The sequence below is a fragment of the Zootoca vivipara genome, chromosome 4 (genome assembly GCF_963506605.1).
Source record: "Zootoca vivipara chromosome 4, rZooViv1.1, whole genome shotgun sequence".
Lineage (NCBI taxonomy): Eukaryota > Metazoa > Chordata > Lepidosauria > Squamata > Lacertidae > Zootoca > Zootoca vivipara.
In genome coordinates, this window is record NC_083279.1 from 11,169,088 (window position 1) to 11,192,996 (window position 23,909).

At 42.5% G+C, this 23,909-nt stretch overlaps 1 protein-coding gene across 2 annotated transcripts in view; it reads left to right on the top strand.

Moving 5' to 3' along the window:
• ABCC4 (ATP binding cassette subfamily C member 4) overlaps nucleotides 1–23,909 on the top strand; it is a 146,492-nt gene that overhangs the window by 34,258 nt on the left and 88,325 nt on the right. For both annotated transcript variants that reach the window (XM_035114283.2, XM_035114284.2), the window contains 8 exons: nucleotides 2,574–2,668; nucleotides 4,226–4,312; nucleotides 7,843–7,939; nucleotides 12,035–12,250; nucleotides 14,046–14,186; nucleotides 15,945–15,982; nucleotides 18,781–18,881; nucleotides 20,051–20,197. In XM_035114283.2, the coding sequence (XP_034970174.1) occupies nucleotides 2,574–2,668; nucleotides 4,226–4,312; nucleotides 7,843–7,939; nucleotides 12,035–12,250; nucleotides 14,046–14,186; nucleotides 15,945–15,982; nucleotides 18,781–18,881; nucleotides 20,051–20,197 (922 nt within the window). The remainder of the gene's footprint in view (nucleotides 1–2,573; nucleotides 2,669–4,225; nucleotides 4,313–7,842; nucleotides 7,940–12,034; nucleotides 12,251–14,045; nucleotides 14,187–15,944; nucleotides 15,983–18,780; nucleotides 18,882–20,050; nucleotides 20,198–23,909) is intronic.

Consider the following 23,909-nt stretch of genomic DNA (forward strand, 5'->3'; position numbering starts at 1 on the left):
GGAGCCGGTGTATAGTTTCCAGGTCATGTGCCCAGCATGACAAAGCCGCTCCTGGCAAACCAGAGCAGCACATGGAAACACCGTTTACCTTTCCGCTGTAGCGGTTCCTATTTATCTACTTGCATTTTGACGTGCTTTTGAACTGCTAGGTTGGCAGGAGCTGGGACCAAGCAACGGGAGCTCACCCCGTTACAGGGATTCGAACCGCCGACCTTCTGATCAGCAAGCCCTAGGCTCAGTGGTTTAACCACAGCGCCACCTGGGTCCCTTTAATATCAATACTGTAGTAGTAATAAGAAATACACCGCCTTTCCTCCCAAGGGAACATTTACAAGAAAAATTATCAGTAGCAATTTGCTTGACATTACTGAACCTACTGCGGCAGGAAAAAATAATTTTGGTGGACCACACGTATTGGCACATAAATACCTCGGTGTTTTCAGTAAGTTCTCAATAATGGATGGCTGATAGTACTTTAAGGGACACGGGTGGTGTTGTGGTCAAACCATTGAGCCTCTTGGGCTTGCCGATCAGAAGGTTGGCAGTTTGAATCCCTGTGACGGAGTGAGCTCCCGTTGCTCGGTCCCAGCTCCTGCCAACCTAGCAGTTCGAAAGCAAGCCAGTGCAAGTACATAAATAGGTACCGCTGCAGCGGGAAGGTAAATGGCGTTTCCGTGTGCTCTGGTTTCCGTCACGGTGTCCTGTTGCGCTAGAAGTGGTTTAGTCATGCTGGCCACATAACCCAGAAAGCTGTCTGTGGCTAAACACCAGCTCCCTCGGCCTGAAAAGCGAGACGAACACTGCAACCCCATAGTCGCCTTTGACTGGACGTAACCATCCAGGGGTCCTTTTTTTACCTTTACTTTAATTGATGGCTGATCATACTTTGGCTGATCAAGTTTGGTTACAGTATATATGCTTTTAAAATCATCTCTGTTTGCTATTTAAACAAGAAAACCCCAAAAGAAAATAATGTACGTGAGGAGATCTTTCACATTGTCCTGATTATAGGAGTGAAATTTGGAACTGCAACAGTTATTATTATTATTATTACAGCCGCAAAATAGTGCTGTTGGCTCCTTAGGGTGGCATCTAAAGCGAGAGAATGCTTCAGAGCATTTCAACTCTGACTGAGAAGATCCTTTTCTTTGATTTGGCAGGTGTGATGTAGAAGGGGACACTAAACCAGATTAGCTAAGAGACATGTATTTTGCTTGGCAGCTTGAGAAGTATCATGCAGTGGATCCAATATATGGTGTGTTATGATGCTACTATCAGTGGAAAGATAGGGGGAAAGCAGACAGTTTAAAAGCTTTTGCAAATCACGCTTGTTTTTCTTTTAAACACAGTTGATACCTTTTTCTAATCTTGCATGGCAGTATTAAAACATTCATCACCTTCTAAAATTCAGATTCAAGTTCTGTGGTGTTTATAAAGGATATAAAACACATTTCTTGAAAGGGGAGAAAAATCTCTCACAACATTTGAAGCTTAGTAAACTGTTCCCTTTAGTGTGATGTACAATGGCTTTTATCCAAAGCTCTTTCATGAATGAGCATAGCAATTTTTTAAAATTTTGATGCAAGGCATCGGATGTATTATTTAACCCCACAGCAGTATTTTTTGAGCTGTTTTAATTTGAGTAATAGGATCCTTAATCTACCCATTATGTGGACTGCTATGCTACAATAATTTTGTTTTAATATGTGTTGAAGCATCAAGTAGACTTGCAGTAGAAATTGGAGTTCTTGGTAAAGTCCAGAAATAAACAGTAAATTGCAAGAACTCAGGCCAGAAGATAAATGGATTTCAAATAAATCTTTACAATATTTTATCTGTGTGATGAGGAGTTCAAATAGCAATCAATCCCACTATTGAAGGCAAATAAAGATAAATTCCAGTAAAAATCAGGACAAGGCCCTGTTTCGACAATTCTTCGTCAGCAAAGATTCACAGGTCAGAGTGTACCAAGTCTGTTTGCCAAGGCAAACAGACAGACAAACAGACTTGGTACACACTGACCTGTGAATCTTTGCTGACGAAGAATTGTCGAAACAGGGCCTGGTCCTGATTTTTACTGAAATTTATCTTTATTTAGCATCAAGTAGACTAGCAAGTTTTATTAGACAGCTTTATTTTAAAAAGGTAGCACATAGTTCCATGCCATCTGGTTTTTTTTTTGGGGGGGGGGGGTAATAATGTGATTTAAATTTAATAATGGAACAAATAATGAATCCACATAGCATGCCGAGTGTTCAAAGTGTGTTGCGTTAGCTCTGTAATCTTTATGACAACCCGCTGAGTTAGTTTAGTATTACTGCTCCCATATTACAGCTGAGAAGACTGAGGTAGGAGAAAGTAGTGTGGCCTAATGAGTTCCTTCTGGTGAATTTGTGTTGCTCTAAATTTATTGAATTCCCTCTGCCCAGTTCTCAGTTCATTAGCTAGATTCTGCTGCTTTGAGCAATAGCTTGACCATCAATGGTTCTGTTGCTCTTGGCGTTTTCAAGTGACTACACAGTTTGCATAAATTACTGCAGTTCAAGCAGTAACATCTCTTCTATTTTTAACAGGATATGGAGCTGCTGGAAGATGGAGACCTAACAATGATAGGAGATCGAGGAGCTACACTGAGTGGGGGACAAAAAGCCAGAGTTAATCTTGCCAGGTAAAGTGGGACTTTCATTTACTAAATAAAAAAATTCCTTCAGTAGCACCTTAAAGACCAACTAAGTTTTTATTTTGGTATGAGCTTTCGTGATATCTGAAGAAGTGTGCATGCACACGAAAGCTCATACCAAAATAAAAACTTAGTTGGTCTTTAAGGTGCTACTGAAGGAATTTTTTTTTATTTTGCTTCTACTCAGACCAACACTTACTTACCTTTCATTTACTAAGATAGCCTTTGGCCTGCAGGTGCCCTTTTCTGCTTAGAAGTGAGGGATGGTGATAGCAACTACCTAAACAATTATTTGTTATAATTAAAAACTGACACACTGCTAATTCATATATACTTAAGGTGATGTACACAAATTTCAAATGGTACCAGGCAGCATTTGAGAGCAATATAAAACATCAATTTCACAACAGCCCTAGGACAAAGTAGCAGAGCAGAGTATGACAGGCCACAGATTAAAAAACCTTCTCAAAGAGGGAGATTTTAACTATCCTTAAAAGGACACAAGGAAGAAGCTTACATTCCTTTCCTGGAAGAGAGTTCCAAAGTGCCTTCAAAGGAAACCACCTTAGCATTTTTCCTGTATCCGAAATACACATGTTCTTAATGTTTTCAAACATGGCTCAAGGCAGGGATAGGGACCCTGCTGCCATCCAGATGTTGTTAGATTACAAGTCCAGTTATCCCCAACTATTGGCCGTGTGCACTTTCCTTCCTCTCTGGAGTAAATTATGTGTCTTCCCCTTCTCAGAGCTACACTTGCACCGATGCTTACGCTTGCTCCTATGTAAACTAGGATTTGAAAGCATGGTTTGAAATGGGTGCCTGAGGCTGGCATCTTGATCTGAAGCCATGGTTTGAGGAGAGACAGTGTCATGTGTGCTCTGGACTGTGTTTATGAAATAATGGAAGGTGTGTATATACACCTTTATATGAGCAGTTTTTGGTTCAAGGTGAACCAAGTGGGTTGAAGGAGAGGATTTAGATTCGGGTCACTGAGTGTCCATCTCCTGTTCCTTTCTTTAATATTGGAGTGTGGAATTTGTGGCCTTACAAATGTTGGTTAGACTCCTGTCATCCCAAGCCAGCATAGCCAATGGATGATGGGAATTGTCAGGGCCGGCTCTAGGCCCGGGCTGGGTGGCGCAATGCGCCAGGGCGCCTGGCCACCAGGGGCGCCGAACAGCTGGTGTCCAGCTGAACGCGGCAGCCAGGAGCTCCATGCGAGGCGGCAAAAGCTTCCTCTCCTCCTCTTCTTGCAGAACCAGCGAGACTCCTGCCTAGAGTGGCACCACGCGCCTGCTGCCACTCTAGGCAGTAGTCTCGCTGGTTCTGCAAGAAGAGGAGGAGAGGAAGCTTTTGCCGCCTCACATGGCCGCGCGTAGTTAGGCAGCCGCAACAGCGCCCTCCGCCACAGGCTAAATTTTGGGAAAGGGAGGGGGCGCCGGAGGGACCTTTGCGCCACGGCGCTGGATGTGCTTAAGACGGCCCTGGGAATTGTAACTGTTTTGGTAGTGACCCGTCTGTTATTTCCTTACATGTTTTTAGAGCTGTTTATCAAGATGCAGAAATCTACCTCTTGGATGATCCCTTGAGTGCTGTGGATGCAGAAGTTAGCAGGCATTTGTTTGAAAAGTATGTAACTTCCAAGTGTCTTTACATTTCATTTCTGTTAACAGAGTCGTATAGTACGACTTACGCCTAAAGGTTCACTTTCGTGCTGCTCATTTTAAATAAACACAAGGCAGTTGTTTAATGTGGGAGCTTTTGAAAATGCTCAAATTTAGAGTGCCCGCCCCTAAGGCAGCCATTTTGTGACCAGCGCCCATGGCAATCTCTCAAATTTCCAAATGTGTCCACTGGCTCAAAAAGGTTTGCGGCCCCTGTCTTTAGAGTCTTTCTGTCGTGTGTGTATGTGTGTGAGTTCACCTTTGCTTACACACATGCATGGACTGGTGGTGTGTCTTACAAAAGAATGTATCATGTGTGAATCAGGTGGACCCTGTTTTCTGTACAGGGTGCATTTAAAAATAATGTTATCATTTCAGGTCTACCGAAGTCAAACTCTGCTGACTTACTGTTGGATATAAAGCTCGCCCTCTGCTATAGACTAAACTGGTGGTGCTGCTGCTTCACAAACCACAGAATGGCACTAGAGCATAGCGGCAACATTGAGGAAGGACGAGTAAGTGGCTTTTTTATACTGCAGTGGTCTCCCTTTGCAAGCTTTTCAGTTTTGCCTTTGCAATTAGATAATGTAGGGGGTATGTGAAGTGTGTCCAGAATTTGCTTTTAAAAGTTGCACGTAGGGCATCACACTTTTGCACAGGCCATGCCGAAAGAGCAGTGCTGAATATTATCGCCACATTATTTAGTATGAAAAGGCAATTGAAAGGCTTAAGGGCCACCCATGTATATTGCGCATTTTTGCAGCCTGTTAATAGTTGCAAACTGCACTTACGAAAAAGCCACTTACACGCTCCGTTCAAGTTTAGCCATAAACTCTAGTTTTGTCTCCTTTTCTAATCACCAAACTTTATGCTACGGGCCAACCAGGGCTCCTTGCTCCTGTTTGGATCATAATACTCTTTCACAGGGGAGAAGGCGATACTCAGCCTTTCCCCTGTCCGTTAATTCTCTCCTGCCAGAACTCTTCCCCCTTTCCTGTTTCTAATCCAGTTTCTCAGGGCTCTGACACCAGAAATAATCTTGTCTGGGAATGATTTTGAAAAGGTTTCTTTCTTCCCCCACTCTTCCATTTGCATTACTTCAGCAAAGGAGAATTTGAGTACAGTATTGTAGCCTTATCAGCTACTAAGGGTCCTTTAAGTTGCACCCAGGCAGGACAGAGATAGTCAATAATGACACCGGGGGTTGAATTCAGAGAAAGAATTTAATTTCTTATTAATAAGAGACTCAAGGTGATCAGCTCACGACAAGAGTCAAGAAACACAAATTGCAAAGCTTCTTATACACTTCTTCTTGGGCTCTTTCCCCCCTCCTCTGTAAATGTGCACACGCAAGGGGGTCACAAGTACATATAAGGATCTTCCTGTGTCCGGTCCTGTGCATAAACACATGCTGACTCAGCAATGCTACCCCGGTAGCATCTTCCAGCAGCCTTGAGTGCCTGTTCTTTGTGCGTCAGACTGATAGCGTGATAGCGTCAGACAAGACAGTCATCCGGCCTTGATAGCTTAGTAGGGCATTCTGTCTGGCATACCCTTTGGCACACAGAGAGGCAAAGAGAGCAATGGGGGTGGGGGTGGCTAAGCCATGCACTCAGAATTATACTATAGGATCAGATTTAGCTCAATAACACAATTGGCAAACCTCTCCCTTCAGTATATGCGTTTGCTGAGGTAACGTGTAGTTCTGCCCTTTGCACATGCTTGAGAAATGATAAGTTTGTTAACGGATGTTTTTCTACTGTAGCTTTGTTGCACTGGGCTGTAAATTACCATTGTTTGTTGTGGAGGTGCAACAGTCTATGTTGTGAGCTCAAAGCTTGCAGTCATAGGAAGGGCTGTAGCTCTGTGATAGAACCTCTGCTTTGCACATAGCTGCCAAGTTATCCCTTATTTTAAGGGATTTTCCCTTATGCTGAATAAGCTTCCTCGCGAGAAAAGGGAAAACTTGGCAGCTATGGCTTTGCATGTAATAATAATAATAATAATAATAATAATAATAATAATAATTGTATATTGCCCTTCACCCTAAGATCCCAGGGTAGTTTACAACAGAAAAATACAAAATGAGAATGCAAAATACACCCTAAAACAAATACAAACCAATAACCCTAGTCACTACCACAAACACCATTTTAAAAGCCGTAATCAGCCCAATGCCGTTTTCACCTGGAACCGAAACATATGTAGCAAAGGCATCTGTTGAGCCACCTGGGGAGAGCATTCCACAAATGGGGAGCCACTGCAGAGAAGGCTCTTTCTCGTGTTGCCACTCTGGACCTCTCGAGATGGAGGCACATGAAGAAGACCTCAGTTGATGATTGCAGGGTTGGGGCCGGTTCATATGGGGAGAGGCAGTCTTTGAGAAACTGTGATCCTTAGTTGTTTAAGGCTTTATAGGTCAAATCCAGTACTGCTTCATTCCCCAATATACCCGTGTTCAGCTGGAAATGTCTCTTGCCCAAGAACCCTGGAGAGATGTTGCAAACTAATGCAGACGGAGGTAGATAAACCCAATGGTCTGACTCCACATAGGGTAGGTACTTATGGTCCCAATAGGTGCAGAGGTGGCATGGAGTTTGTGGTAAGGTACATTGGTTTTCAATTAAGTTTCCCATTTTGTAAATTGTGCACTTTCTGAGCACCAGTGCATACAAATTGTTTGCCGCAGCCAGAGCTAAAATAATGGGTTGCCAGGACACATAGGGTATATAACCTAGAAGCACAACCCAAAACCTCTGGTTGAAAGCCACACTGTGTAATCCAGCCAAAAGCCTTTCTATTATTAAGCATATTTTGAGTTTATAGGAACGTGGGCGCAATTTCACACACATTAGGAGTAGGTGTAGCCCTTTATACTAGAAATATGTTTTATGTTTATTCATTTCATATGTAAGTTAGTGTGTCTGCCATTCCTCCGATCTGCGGAAGATAGGCAATTCCCAAGTTATAGCCATAATTTGGAAGGAGTACTGAACTCCACTCTGATTCTAAAACCATCACAATTTCAACTAATACCAAATAATGCATAGTAACACCCATTCCTTAGATTGTATTTGGAAACGATTCTCTGAGTGTTTGTTGTTGTTTCATTTTTCATTTTTATTTTCTGTAATTGCGTAATAATTGCGTGTTATATGTTATAATAATAATAATAATAATAATAATAATAATAATCATAAGGACCCCCCCACCTTTCCCGTTTCCTCCTCTTCCACACACCAATATGACTCCTATGAAATTTAGTAGGGTCAGCACTTCTTGAATCCAGAGACTATTTGAATTGAAGTTTTATATTCAGGTTTTTATTTTGAACATTATGGGATCCTTGCTACTAAAACACAACAATATTTAAACTGCTCCCCTTTCATCCCAAAGGACAGAACCTTTTGCTTCTCAGTTTAAGATTTAAACAACAAACCCGCACAAATGTTTTTAGAAAATCAGAGTTTAGTTCGCATCTCGTTTCTTTTGCAGGTGTATCTGTCAGGCTTTACATAAAAAGGTGACTATTTTAGTGACCCACCAGTTGCAATATCTTCGGTCTGCAAACCAGATCCTAATTTTAAAGGAGGTAGGTAGAGATAAGATTGTTTCTAGCAAACTGACGGTGTGTTTGTTTGTTGGTTTATTTAGTTTGAACAATGTTACAACAATTTATAACACAGCTAAATCTGTTCCTGTTGGAATAGAATAATATAACAGTGTTGGGTGGTTGTTTTTATTTTAAAGATGAAAAGTTTTAAAGGGCAGAAGGAAAATAGTTTGTTCAGCCCTGGAGTGGCTTTGTAAATACAGAGGAAGCTGAAGTATCACAGCTAATTAGCATGTTGGTTTTCATTGCACTTTTAAAAGAAAAATTGAGTGGGGGTTTTCAGTAAACTCAACGAGATATACAAAATAGCGAGAGCACCAGTAAGAAAATTGTTATAAAACAGTGAAAATAATCTGAAGCCTAAAGTACAAATTATGGTTTGGGGTGGGTTTTTTAAAACTATTGTTCTATGACTTGCACCGAATTAAAAGAAATGTGAAAAGCATCAATTGAAGGTGTTTAGCTGCAGTTCTTAAAGCCATTAGTTTCATGTTCTTGGGGTAGTCCCATCGACTTTGTTTTTACCAATTCAGCTGGTTTAAAATTAGAAAGAAGAGGGGAGTAGAACTTGCTGCATTCTTCTCTTCTAAGCAAAATCTGCTCTTATTCCCTTATGGGGTACACAAGAGCCTTATTGGGTTCTCCATCGGTCGGAGAATATATAACAGAGGCCAACCAGAGAAGTTCGAGAAGCAAAGCTTTTATTTGCTGTTGCAACAGGGTCCTTCCCCTCACGCAGGAGAACAAGGAAGGAACCCAGAACAAAAGAGAACCTCCACTTTTATCAATTTCCCCATCACCAAGAAACGCCCCCAATACATCATTCCTACATCACAGCTATGTAATCAATACCTCACAAAAAGGAGGGTTCAAGGTAGAAATCTGAGCACTTTTGACACCTCTCCTAGTCCTCCTATCACCCCTCCCAGGTGTGAATTCCTAAACACAAAGAGAAATTAACATTTTTATAAGAGTTGATCACTGTCTTTTGTTCAGAGGAGTCTTCCATTGTGAATGAGATACCACTGACAGCGAATTATGGCTCCCAAGTTGCTAGTCATGTGGAAATGTGCGCATATGCTGATCCTTAAGCCTTCCTTAAGGCAGGGTTGAGTCCAAGCGGGAGGGGTGCGGGTCTCTGGAGTGGAGCAGAGGCGAAGAAGGTGGTGTTGCGAGGGATTCTGGGTAACTGCAGCTGTCAGGTTCGGTCACCCCTCTCTGCTCATTAGTAATGGTGTCCTGCAACCCCCCCCCAATATTATTTTATAACAGTTGATTTTATAACACTAAGCACATCTCTAAAAAATCCCACTTGAAATTTAAGAGAATTACAGTAGAAGTTTTGTTAAGGGGTAGAGATTTTCAATCTGATAATCAGTCTGCATGATGAGTACAGAAAATAAGGTGATAACTAATTTAGGTGGCAATCTTACATAGAGTTTTCCAGCTGTAAATTTTTGGATTTGCTTCTCAGTTAAACATGCACAAGATTGTGCTGTTGCTAGACACACTTTCTTAGGAGTAATCTCTGACACGAAGAAAAAAGGAGGGCATTAATCCCAAACTACTGTCTGTAAAAACGATTTCCCTATTCTCCCCCCCCCCCATAAAAATACACCACCTATTTATTATTCCTGGATAGCTGGTTCTCATGCCATGCAAAGCCCTTGTTTGTTTTAAACCACGGTTTTAATTGTGTAAGTGCCCCCCTGTGGCTTTTAATGGGGGGATAAAGTATGGCTTTTAATGGGGAATAAAGTATGGCTTTTCATGGGATATGAACCTGGAACATGGTTTGTTAAACAAACCATAAATGGTAAGCCACAAACCTTGACAAGTCATAGGGAAGGTGTGCGGGAGACATGTTCATGATTAAGCCATAGTTTAAAATAAATGTGACATCTGAGTAGGGCTATTATTTCTCTCCAATTGTTTTTTAAAGGGATGGTGGTAAAGAGATTATCTGGACCAAGGCTTGACAAGAAGGGTAGTGATTTTCTATTATCTTCTGCTGGCTTCAGTGTAGCATTTGAATTTGCCAGTTGGCTTGTATTGCATGTCATCTAAGATTAGAGAGAGACCAGGAAATTATCTGCAGAGTGATAGGGTATCTGTTCTTCCTGCCTTGTTACTATTACCATAGAGAACCAGTGCAGACATCACGATAAGCCATTGTTGTTTATCAGGGTGGGAAGTGGTTTACAGTGAACCCCAGTTGTTTGCATTCCTCGCTCCCAGCTCTCCTCTCTCCAGCGGCCTCGGGGAGAAGAAGGGAAGCATTTTTCTTCAGCTTTTGATTAAGTACAGTTTAGCGTCACATCCAAACAATAGTTAATCTTAACAATGGTTAGTTTAAAAGGAGTCTGTTTTCAGATCCGTGGTTTGAAATTGACTTGGATGTTCCAAACAAAGCATAGTTAAGATTAACCATGCATTTGTTGGCTTAGCTGGCACGACAAGTTGTAGCTAATAATAAAAAAGGAACTCCTTACATTAGCTGGGGAGAGTACATGAGCTCAAGGCTCGCTGTGGCTCGTGCCCATCGTGATAAACCATGGCTTATTTTGTTGTCCTGATTATTTCAAAACTTCAAAAACGGGCAAAGAAATGATGCAATTTTCGTCCTCTTTGAAAATAACTACGGTATATGAAAAGAACTCCTAATACCTTACTTGGGGGGTGCATGGGGTGTTAGGAGAAGGGTGGCACCTCTGGTGGGGGACGCATTGTGTTCCTTCTGGGGTAGTTTGTCCACCTTTGGTGCCCACCCTGGGTTCAGTTTCACCTGTGGCTCCTAGAAACTATCATCATGTGATAGCAGCCACACCCCAGGAACGGTTTTGACTGGCCAACCCAACCAGCTGAGGGTAGTTGTTGAGTCCCAAGCCCTCGGTGAATAAGGGCTTCCCTTGCATTTGAAGATAGGGTCTGGTGGATTGAATGGACGACACCAATAGTGGGTCCAACAGTCAAGAAGGTGGTTTCTGCATGTGCTGTAGAGGGAAGTGAGGGGCAGGTGAGGCTTGTCAGCCTGGGAAGGTCTCCCATCTAGAAGGAAAACTCTGGTCCAAACCTCCACTGCCTTGTGAGATATCTTCACGAGAAGAAAAGGCTGAGGAGTAAACCCCATACGAATCTGGAGTAGAGTGCCTAAGGCGGTTAGATGGGGTAGGGGCATCTCCTTCCAGCAATTCCTGCAGCCAAGCTCGTGCCAAACGTATTGTTCTGCAAGGCTGAGGGCACCCCAGGACCTCTGTACACACTGCTCAGGCTTCTGCCCCAAGCAGGTCACTTCAGTGCTGCTAATGCAGCAGTTTAACATTATTATTAGTATTAGTATTAGTATTATTAGTATTATTTAGATATATATGCCACCCTTTATCAAAAGACCTCAGGGCAGTTCACAGGATAAAATATAAGGTAAAAAGACAAGTACAGTGGAACCTCGACTTACATCCGTCTCTTCTCGCGGCCGTTCCAAGTTGCGACTGCGGCAAACCCGGAAACACAAGGTTTGCCGCGATTCGCACATGCGCAAAAGCGGCTTCTGCCACCTGCACATGCGCACAAGGGGCAGCGGCCACTTGCGCATGCGCAGAAACGCTCCATCGCCGAATGCGCCCGTGTACAACGACACCTCTACTGGCGTCCGGTTTCGCCCAGCCACCGGGCCTCCAGAACAGATTATGATTGCAAGTAGAGGTTCCACTGTAAATAGTTAGAAGGAAAGCAACAAAACAATAACCCCTCCCTTCCCTCCATCCCTGGAGGACCACTCCATTGTCTCTCAAGACAGACGGGTGCCAACAACCTAACTTAGAGAAAAGAAATGATGATACATGGTTGTTGATTTACAATTTGTTAACTATGCCTTTCATTTTAATGTTTGCAGTAAATACTCGAAGGCGGTTTTCATTAAAAAAATTAAAAATCATGTTCCTGTTACCATAATGCTTTTGGGAGTCAACAATGTATCACGTTAGACTGTAGAATTATCTAAGTTATTTGAGACATAAATTTGTTCACTTTCTGAATATTATTCGCATTATGCGACTCTGTTTTTTTTACTTCTAGGGTAAGGAGGTTGGGAAGGGCACTTACTCAGACTTCCTGAGTTCTGGAATAGATTTTGCTTCTGTTTTGAAAAAATCTGAAGCCGATGACCAGCTACCAGTTCCAGGAACTCCTGGCCACCGGTTATCTAGAATCCGAACATTTTCTCAGTCTTCTGTGTGGTCAATGGAATCTTCAGTGCAGTCACAGAAAGATGGGTCTGCAGAACCTCCCTCTGTGAGTACATTAGATATACTTAAATAGTTATATATATAAAAATGATATCCCATTGTGCTGGGGATGGAAAAGTGACATTTTCAGTTTCTCATTTTCCCAGGCTAATGTTCAGTTCACCCCATTTCTGTCTCGGTTTGATATTTTTAAATAAACCTAGAATAAAAATGGTATTCATTTTCACGCACATTTCTCCTTATCTTGTTCATTTCGATACCTTAAGGACTGCCTCTCCCTATACAACCTGGACCTTGAGCTTGTTATCTGAGGCCCTTCTCTATGTCCCTCTGAGAGTTTGGAGGGTGGCAACATGAGAACGGGCCTTTTCTATGTTGGTTCCTCCTCTGTGGAATGCTCCGCCCCCCATTTTTGCAAGCATTTTTGGGTCGAAGAACAGCAGTACATTTCAGTTCACATATTGGTTTGGGAAGCGCAGGTTCATTTTGCATTGAAACGTGAACCTAACTTCTCTCCATTCCTGTATCATGCGAGCTGTGAAACCAGCCAAGATGCCACAATTAAATGTTGGTTCCCATTACGTGCAGCTGAGAAAACATGGATAATAACTTCTAAATATGCTAGGGTATGAAGCCGTGGCTTTACAAGTTCCATTATCAACTCTTGCTTGTTTGAAAACTCAAGTTTCTGTGGCTGACTATGGGTTCCTGGCTTGTTTAAAAAGGTAAAGGGGCCCCTGACCATCAGGTCCAGTCGTGTCCGACTCTGGGGTTGCGGCGCTCATCTCGCTCTAGAGGCCGAGGGAGCCAGCGTTTGTCCGCAGACAGCTTCTGGGTCATGTGGCCAGCATGACAAAGCTGCTTCTGGCGAACCAGAGCAGCACACGGAAATGCCGTTTACCTTCCCGCTGGAGCGGTCCCTATTTATCTACTTGCACTTTGATGTGCTTTCGAACCGCTAGGTGGGCAGGAGCTGGGACCGAGCAACGGGAGCTCACCCCGTCGCAGGGATTCGAACCGCCGACCTTCTGATCAGCAAGCTCTAGACTCTGTGGTTTAACCCACAGCGCCACCTGGCTTGTTTACCTGCTCACAATAAGGCAGGACTGAAATGACGGAATGCTTGTGCATAGAGTATTTCACTGTGTGAACGTGGTCAATATGTGTCATGCTATGGATTGTGAATGCCATGGAGTTTGTGCATATTTCAGATCAAAATCTTTAATGCCAAATCTGTAATAGCTGCCCTGGACTCCTCTGGGAGGAAGACCAGGACAGAAATTTAATTGGAACATGAAGCAGAACATTTTCATGGCTGCTGTAATGCATGTTCCACTTATACAGTCCTTCTTGTTATTAAGCTGTCCTTATTGAAGTGTATTTTTTAATATGCAGATGTGTCAAATGGTTAAAAGTATTAATCAGCTATTTTTTTTTCAATCTCTTGACAAACACAATATTGCCACGTCAGAAACTGGTTTTCTAAATTTACCTGGATGCTTTGTGCCTCACTCCCTTGAAAGAAGTGGTCTAATTTGTTTATTTCTGATTTTAATCAAAAATAAGGCTTTAAATATTCAACCCTGGCGATCAATGGGGTGACCCATGTCGTAGCCAGATCGCCCTCACATCCAATATTCAGTTTTACTGCATAATATTATAGCAGTTAGGAATTTAATGACTTCTGCCTCTTTGGGTTTTTTTTTTTTTTAGATTGCATCATTGCTCTTAGACTTATGCCCAGTTCTTTAACAAGCGCAGTTGTAGCTCTGGCATTTTCTTAGGCTTCTCTTCGAATAGCCATTATAACAATATTTCCTTACGCATTCTCTGCCCTGCAGATGGAACCTGCTCTAACAGCCTTGCCAGAGGAAAGCCGCTCGGAAGGGAAAATCAGCTTTAGCATTTATAAGAAGTATTTTGCTGCTGGGACAAATTATTTTGTAATTTTTATTCTTTTGCTCCTCAACATTTTGGCACAGGTACGGTATTTGGCATCGGTGAAAGCATTATGGATGATGTGTGCTTATAGCATTTCGGCATATGTGACTTCCTACTGTGTGTGAAAAATATTTATATTGTTGGCAAGAAATAGCTGAACTCTTTTCAAACATATCAGAGGTTTCCCCTTTGAATTAAACGGGATTGGAAACCAGCTAGAGGCCTATTTAGTTCCATTAACTTCAATGGGATTTAATTCAACCGAAGTTTATAGACTTATTCACTTGCGTCATGTCAGAAGCAGTTCATTCAGTAGTAGCGCTCTTACTCACCCCACCTCAGATTTGTGTGTGTGTGTGTGTATCCTACACAATACTACCAGTCTGTACTGAGCAGGGTTATACCATGCAAACTTCCTTACATCCTACTGCAAGCAACATGTTTGACTTCCAAATATTTTTGGCTATGGCGGCAAGAATATCAATAGGCCGTCCTTTTCCTTCTTAGAGTGCACATTGCTAAGCATAGGTGCTGTCTGGGGGCCCCAAGGGCCCCCCAAATTTTCAAGAAGGGGGCTGTCCCCCAATCCGCAGCAGCCAGCATGCTCACCTTAAGCGCATAGCCCACATGGCATACAAACATCACAAGTGCATGCCCCGTGGCACGTGTGTGATAGGTCAGCACATTGCATGACATGCGCACATGACGTCCGCACATCAAGAGGTGTGCCGATGTCACTCGTGCCCGTCGCGTGGTGCCGGCCCCCTCAGTCGCAGGGGCAAGGTGGCGCACTTGTTGCTAACTAAGGTTTGTGCAGCAAGATCATGTAACAATCTATGGGCCATTTTAGACAAAGCTCTAAGATGTAGCTTCTCCTATAATATGCTGGTAGAGAGGAATCGTGCTTATTCACCACACTGTGGGTTATGAGTATGTTAGCTTGTTGAATTTTCAGAATCTGCTGTACGATTTGGACCTACCTGCGTGCACACACACACACACACACACATTCTGGCCAACGTTCAAATGTTTGGTGGTCCAGGAATGAGACAGTCATCCTTGATAAGTGGCTGTGATCCAGATGTCCAGCTGTACATTTACAGTCTGAGAAGCTCTCTTGCAGCCAGGCCACTAATAGAACTCTGTTCTACAATTACCCAATTCCCTGAATAATACTTGAGGAGATCTAGTTTTCTTGTACTTTTTTGGGGGGGCACATTTTCTAGGATAATACATACTTGGTACTAAAAAGACCCCCCCCCAAAATATGGCTTGCAGCAGTTGAAATATCATTGCTATTAAAACTGGAAAGACTTTTTTAAAAACACACCCCCAAATAAAGCAGAAAACACATTGTTTAATTCTGTTTATTTTTTAAATATAATTTTTATTAAATTTTCTGTTTTACAATTTCAGATAAACATTTTACATCCTTAAAATATCAATGGCTTCCCTTCTTCTCTTTCCATGGTTCATTTTGCATACCTTATATCCCTGCATATTTTGCAAAAACTATACCAATCAGTTTTCCATTATTACATCCATCAAAACTTATTTCCACTGTTGAATTTACCTTAATGCTGCCAGCGTTTTCAGCTGTACACAGTTATTTCCCATGTATTCAATAAAGGTTTTCCAGTCTTCTTTAAACGTGTGTTCTTCTGGTTCTCTGATTCTATATGTTAAGTCTGCAAGTTGTGCAAATTCTATCCAATGAAGTTGCCAATCTTCTTTAGTTGGGACCCCGCTCATTTTCCATTTTGGGGCTAATTCTGTTTGTTTCATTCTGTTTGTTCAAGGTTGCCTATGTGCTGCAGGACTGGTGGCTTTCTTATTGGTGAGTTGCTATTCTAAAATCTTTTAGAGCTCAATCCTAAGTAGGGAAGGTTGGAGAGTCGCTCCATTTCCATGGTTGCACTGGCCAGGGTGGGAGTTGGGGGAGCACACCTGCCTTCCTCCCTCTCGCAGTTATCTCCCCCCTTCAATTCTCTCCCACTCCAGGTTCCAATATGGGGGTGGGGTGGGGAATTGTCCCACCAGTTTCAGGCTTGAGGGGGTAGGGGGCTGACCCTGGTGCCTTTCCATCAAAATGAAGGGGCGTTGGATTCCCTTGAATGCCATATTTCAAAGACTACCACCAGCTATCCTGGTGGGAATACAGCAATCGGTAGATCTACCTGATTTTATGGATCCATTTCAATTGGGGTTTAGGCCTGGTTTTGGCACAAAAACTGCTTTGGTTGCCCTGTATGTAGACCGATCCTGGTCCAACTGCACTGGCTACCAATTAGTTTCTGGGCCCAATTCATAGTGCTGGTTTTGACCTATAAAGCCTTAAATGGCGCAGGACCACAATACCTCAAGGACCACCTCTTTCCATATGAACCTACCTGGACCCTGAGATCATCTTCTGAGGCCCTCCTTCGTGTGCCTTCTCCTCGAGAGGTCCCAAGGGTGGCAACACGAGAACAGGCCTTCTCTGTAGTGGCTCCCCGTCTGTGGAATGCTCTCCCCAGGGAAGTTTACCTGATGCCTTCATTACACACCTTTAGGTGCCAGGCAAAAATGTTCCTTTTTAACCAGGCCTTTGGTTGATCTGATTGACATCCTATGCCCTTTATAAATTTTTTTTTGGGGGGGGGACTATTGGGCTGTTGGGGCATGTGCAGAGTGCTCATTCAACACACCAGCAGAATGTGCCAATGGAACACAAAAACACCAGACAGTTCTAGGTAGGGTCAGTCCCTTGACTGACAGCATAATACAGTCCCACAGTTTGAAGGTTACCTACAGTTGTGGCGCTGTGGGTTAAACCACAGAGCCTAGGGCTTGCCGATCAGAAGGTCGGCGGTTCGAATCCTGGCAATGGGGTGAGCTCCCGTTGCTCGGTCCCAGCTCCTGCCAACCTAGCAGTTTGAAAGCACATCAAAGTGCAAGTAGATAAATAGGTACCGCTACAGCGGGAAGGTAAACGGCATTTCCGTGTGCTGCTCTGGTTTGCCAGAAGCGGCTTAGTCATGCTGGCCACATGACCTGGAAGCTGTACGCTGGCTCCCTTGCCCAATAAAGCGAGAAGAGCGCTGCAACCCCAGAGTCGGTCACGACTGGACCTGATGGTCAGGGGTCCCTTTACCTTTACTTTTTACAGTTGTAATATACTGTGTGTTCTGCTCAGTCTCGCTTTGCTGGAACGTGTCATTTTGCTCAAATCCTCCCCAAGGACAAGGACAGGCTGCCATTTCCAAGTTTCATCTAGGCAGGCATAGGAAACCTTGTCTCTCCAGATGTTTTGGAACTACAACTCCCATGATCCCTAGCTAACAGGGTCAGTGGTTAGGGGTCACTGCAAGAGCCTATGAGTCTATGGCTCAGTGCTACAGGTTGCGCTGCTTTGAGACCAGAGTCCTAGGTTCATTTTTGCATTGATAAGGATCTTGGGTAAAAGACCTCTGCTTGAGACTTTGGAGAAGCATTGAAAGTTGGAGCATCTGTTATTGGGCTCGATGAATGAATGGCTTGTTGGAGAAAAGTGGTTTTATGCCTTTGTATGCCTCTTCCCTTCCAATCCTTGACTGCACGTACTATTGCATGGCAAAGATCCTTGTTAGATATGCTTAACAAACTTATTTATTTATTTATTTATAAATTAGCGTATACTACTGTATCATTAAAAGTATTGAAGCTGTTTACAGCAATACCTATAATGAAAATGTGTAAAATTTCATAGAACTATAGAATCAAGTACTTACCGCACAATTCTGCAGATCTTAAGGTTTTATTTACATATGAAAAGAGAAGCTTTTGAAGACTTCCTTTAAAACAACCTAAAGATGTGTGGATTTAGTGTATTTCTGAATACCTGATGCTAGGGATTAAGGTTTAACCTAACCTGGGGAGAAAACAGCAAAGATGCGATGAAGAGAGCACAGCAGAGGTTATACTTTCTCTCAAAGGATCTGTTGACAGCATTTTACCATTGTACTGTTAGAGTGTATCAAGTTAGGTCTGTGCGTGTGGTTCGGGAGCTGCACAGCCAGGGAAAATACAATGCCGTCCAGGGTTGTAAAGACTGCGGAGGGAATAATTGGGTGCACTCTTCCCACCTTGGATCAAATCTATGCTTCCAGGTGGCATAAGAAATTTGCAGAGAGCGCAGGATATTGTGCACCCCGGAAATGATCTCTTTCAGCTTCTGCCTTCTGGAAGAAGGTACAGGGTTATGAAGACTAGGACTAGCTGTCTGAGGAACAGTTTCTATCCAAATGCGATTATGGTTTTAAATGCAGTGTAAAGTAGTATTTATGGGGGTATGTTGTATTTAATTATGGGGTATCAGAGTCTGGGGGGGAGCTAATCAGGATGGGATAGCAGGCTTGTTGGTTTTGAATGTCTGATGTAGAGTTTTTTCAATTTCGTTGTTTTGTATGGGACAATGACAATAAAGATAATCTATATCTATCTATCTATCTATCTATCTATCTATCTATCTATCTATCTAGTGTCTATCTATGTGTCTATCTAATCTGTTTCCTTCAGGTCTTCAGTAGGCTTTCCAGAAGCTAGATTCAATCCTTCTGTTATGTACTTAAGCACATTTAAATTATTTTCTTTCCACTCCTTTTGATGATTATATAGGGCTAATGAACAAGTAAAGCTGAATGTTACTATGGAGGGGAGCACTGAAAACAATGTGACGAAAACTCTTGACCTTGGCTGGTATTTAGGAATGTACGGAGGTAAAAAAACACACCATTTAAAACCATTATTGTTATGTTTTGCAGCATGATGTCTTAAGTAGCAACAGGCCCCAAACGTCCGTCCCCCCCACAGTATTTTAGTTTTGTCATTACAGATTAGCAAGATGGTACATTGTTTTCTGATTAAAATAATTGACTCTAAGTTTTTTTTAAAAAAAAACATTAGTAGAAAGGAGAGGTTTAATTTGTTTTCTGGATTTTGGAAGGGAAATCAGAAACGGAGTATTCAAAAAGTCATTCACCATAAGCATGTGGCTATTGTCTCCCCAAATGGATTGTCCTAGCTAAATCTTCAGCTCTAATAAGGACGGGCAGAAGGATTAGAGATTGATCCTCATTTTACTGCGCTCAGTTTCAATTTTGTTTTTTATTATAAAAAGATCAGCCTTTAAAAGCAACAACAGCAGCAACATGGATGTATTTTGATCTCAAGTGCTATAGCAAATTAACAAACTGCGAGGCGAAAAGCAGAAAGTGGCCTGCACAGAATATCAAGCTTTAGCATGCAGCTCAAGAGCTGGTGCAATGGATTAGGAGAGCAAACGTGGAAAAATAGGTTGTACTCAAAGCCGGCTGTAGCAGACAGGAGGCATCTGAGCTCTGAAACCATGGTTAAGAGATGAGGAGTGGACCTCAAGGCCTTGCGTTTCCATACCCCAGCCTCCCTTCTTGGATTCAAATTCTCCCTTTCTTCTGCCAGCCTTATCTGTGATAATCAGCACAAATTTTAAAGCAAATCACAGTACAGTTGTACCTTGCAAGTCGAACGGAATCCGTTCTGGTAGTCTGTTCCACTTCCAAAAAGTTTGGAAACCCAAGCGTGGCTTCTGATTGGCTGCAGGAAGCTTCTTTGGAAACCCCATCAGACGTTCGGATTCCAAAGAATGTTTACACACCGGAACACTCACTTCCAGATTTGTGGCATTTGGGAGCCAAAATGTCCGAGTTCGCTATCCAAGGTACGACTGTAGTAAAATTCTCTTATTTAGTATTCATGTGGATTTGAATGCGAATTGAAGGCCAAGTCAAATGTGATGAAGGTGCACAAACGCACCCCTCTTTTTATTACTTTTTTGGTAAGGGGGAATGATACACCTCCTCTAGGATCCTGAGTAGACTACAATTCATGATGCTTCATTTATTTACAGGTTTAACTGTGGCTGCAATACTCTTCACCATATTGAGGAGTCTCCTTATGTTCCAAGTTTTGGTTAATGCTGCTCAGACCTTGCACAACAAAATGTTTCAGTCCATTTTGAGAGCTCCAGTGCTATTTTTTGACGTGAACCCTATTGGTAAGTTGCAATCCATCATTAAATGATTAAAAAAACCATAGCTTTCTATTCGTATGGCTTTTTAGTTGTTAATAAGTGTTCAGGCAGAATATTTTGGTGCCTAGTTTGTGATTCCTGAAAAATTGTGCACTGTTAATTCACTGGTGGTGTTGATCTCACATCTAGAAAAAACCCGGTAAGTTTCTGTTGCACCTGTTGTGCTAACAATTATCTAGTTGCTTTTACAGGAATCTGAATATTTGTAGACATGACTAGCATGCTAGTTCTTGTCACAAGCTGTGGAATGATAGTGCTTGGTTCAACCTAACTTGAAAAACAATATCCTGAGTATATTGTTACCTGGACATTATATTTTTTGCAGAGCACACTGAAATTGTTTTTCTGAAGGTGCGACTTGTGCTTATATATATATATTTGCCACCATACATTATTTCTTGGGGTGTGGTCTTGGGGTTCACTATCTATGCACTATAGGTAAAGGTAAAGGACTCCTGGATGGTTAAGTCCAATCAAAGGCGACTATGGGGTTGCTGCGCTCATCTCGCTTTCAGGCCGAGGGAGCCGGCGTTTGTCCGCAGACAGCTTTCCGGATCATATGGCCAGCATGACTAAGCTGCTTCTGGTGCAACGGGACACCGTAACGAAAACCAGAGCGCACAGAAACGGCGCTTACTTTCCTGCCGCAGCTGTACCTATTTATATACTTGCACTGGCATGCTTTCAAACTACTAGGTTGGAATAAGCTGGGACAGAGCAACGGGAGCTCACCCTGTCGCGGGGATTCAAACCACCTACCTGATCGGCAAGCCCAAGAGGCTCAGAGGTTTAGACCACAGCGCCACCCGCATCCCTTCCATACACTATAGGGTAGCAAGCCATGGTTGCATTTCAAACTATCAACGCATGTTATTGACATCTCTGCAGACCATTGGTAACATTCCCATGCTGTTGCTAGTTGGTCCCGTTCAGGAATTTGCCACGTTGGTGCAGGTATGGTCATTGGGACAGATGTTTTGTGTGACCTTCCTGTCATCTGCACAGTTGAGTAAATAATGTCTCTGATTTCTTTAGCTTTCTATTTGCCTAGCACAAGAGGGCAGCATGGTCTATTTTTTCCTGCTCTAGCTTTGCAATTAATTCCTTGGGGAGAAAAAGGCAAAGGTTTCTCTTGACTATTTATGGCGACTGGAAGTAGTAATTCTTCAGGTTATACGTTGAGGTAGTGAGAATATGGTTTTGTGACATTTATCATGAGCGAGTAAAGTGTTCTTTCGGCATATTCGTTGCCTGAGCTTCCCGCCCACTGAGACGGTTGTGCTAGGCCGTACTGCGTTTTCTGGTTATTACCCAGAGGAGGTAGAAAAGGGGGGGGGATGACTCCTGAGCGCTTTGGGAGTAAATCCCATTGAACATGGTAGGACTTCTTTTCAAGAAAAAATGCATAAAATCAGGCTGTTTAACACATATTTGTATTTCTCTTTGGATTGGCTTGAGAATAGAAACTGTGGCTCTGGGGTTGTCCTGTCTACAGAGTCTGGATTTGTGCTATTTTTCCTATATAGTTTATAGACCAGATCCTGGCCAGGGCATGGTTCCGCTGACATCTAATAGCCTACTTAGCGTACTGTGCATTGCTATCTCTGAAGCCAGAAAAGAGAAGCGCAGAAATCTCTGTGCAGTTGTAGCTGTGAATGTGTGTGTGGACATGCAGGAAAGTTGTATCTAGTTACCATCCTGGCTGTAAGAGGACTTGGGATAAGTAGTGAATAAACATGCAAGTGTGCATAGCTCAGGTAGGATGTCTGAGGTTTGACCCACATGGCTTTGAACAGAATGTTCTCTGGTCACAGAACTGTTAGATAATTGGTCTAAGGTAGCGATGGGTAACCTGGGACCCTCCAAATGTTGGACTACAACTCCCATTGTTCCTGACCATTGGCCATGTGGCTGGGGCAGATGGGATATGGAGTCCAGCAACAAATACCCGCCCCGGGGATAAGGCAACTTCATAGGTTTACCCAACACTCACAGGAGAGACAAGAGTATGCACTGAGCTTTGACATATTGAATTAATTGCTGCTAAAATGGTGGTTGAACTAATTTGACAAAACGCGGCTGCTGGATGTATTTATTTGTCTAATTCATCGGGGAATATTCCTGGCAAGCCTCAGCGCAGTGAAATCAGTGTCGGAGAACTTCCCGACGAATAGTGCCAGCAATGTCTCAAAAGTGATGGTATGTAAAAAGAGGGAAAACCTCCGAGGGTGGTTCTCTCAGCACCGTCGCCTGTGCACTGAACGACTGCGGCATTTCAGCATGTTGAAAATTAGTACGGTGATAGTGGGGTTGTATTAAATTACAATTCTATCAGCTGAATGGCGAGGCTGCTTTTGGTAGCGTTCATAAATCTGTGCTTGTTCACACAAGTGATTCTGCTCATCTTGTAGCGTGTTTAAACAAGAAATACCGGTCTGAAGGCTTTGATTTTTATGGCAGGCAGTATTTTTGACAGATCGTACAGGCCATTTACAAGGCAGAGCTTCATGTTAAAATATTTCATTGCTGTTGTCACTCGTCGTCGGTATAAGTACTCCGGCACAATGCCAGAAGATCGCTGTGTTATGTCTGTTCAGGATGGTTTATCAAGTTTGCTTTTTAATTTTTTTAAAAGGAAAAAACCTAGATGAATTTTAGTATCGTAAAACATGCACATGTGCACATTTTCTCGTAAACGAGATGGTTGTAAAGAAGAATGAGTGAACTTGCATGAGAGCGCTCGCTGCGCTCTTTTTCGATTAGTTTTAAGTACTCTCAGCTTGGATTTTGTTTTCCCGTGTTAACCTGCATTGCTTACTTTTAGGAAGCATATCAATTGCATATTTAATTTACTTGCCCTAAAATAATAGAAACCTGATGCATTTTCTTCTCTGTGCATTTAAACAAAAAGGAACAGCCCGATAAAACAGTGATTGCTTGTGAAGATAGACAACACAATAGGGTTGCAGCAATCATAACGATCCTGAACAACTGTATAACACTCTAAATATTATTTTTGGATGTTTGCATGGAGCAGTTAGTAGGCTGAAATAAGAGGTGTGGTAATTAAACCTGTTTGGCTGCCACATGTTTAAAGGGAAAAGAACACCTTAAATTTTTTTTTCATACAACAATGGTTCTGTGTACTTTAAGCCTTATCAGGGTGTGATATTGAATGATTTTTATGGGAGTTGCTCTTTTATGGCTATTAGTATCATAATAGCTTTTGTTACAAGTTTAAATAGCCTTACTTACACATGCACCTATTTGATTATAACTCTTGAGATTCTGTTAGCAACCTTTATAAAGCTGATTGCTGTAGGAGTAGGCTCTGATCAGCAAATATTACTCTAAGGCTTTTTGTGTGCATTTACTATCTATTAGCATAGCCAAATTCATCTTTACTCCAAAGAGCCAAAAAAATACTGCTTATTAAGGGTGGAACTGCATGGTGTGTATACAGCACAGGGTTGCCGCTGAGAATAGCAATCCCATGTCAGGTTAGGGCCTTAGCAGAGGGAGAAAAAATTGACGTGAGGTTGCTGGTCCTTTAGCATTAGCCCTGAGTTCTGTGTAATGTGTTGTTTTGCCCTGAAATTCCCCGGAAGGGGCAAGCCTCAAATACCCTTGTTCTTCTGTTAAGCAAACAAGAAACCTTGTCAAACATTCAGGAAGT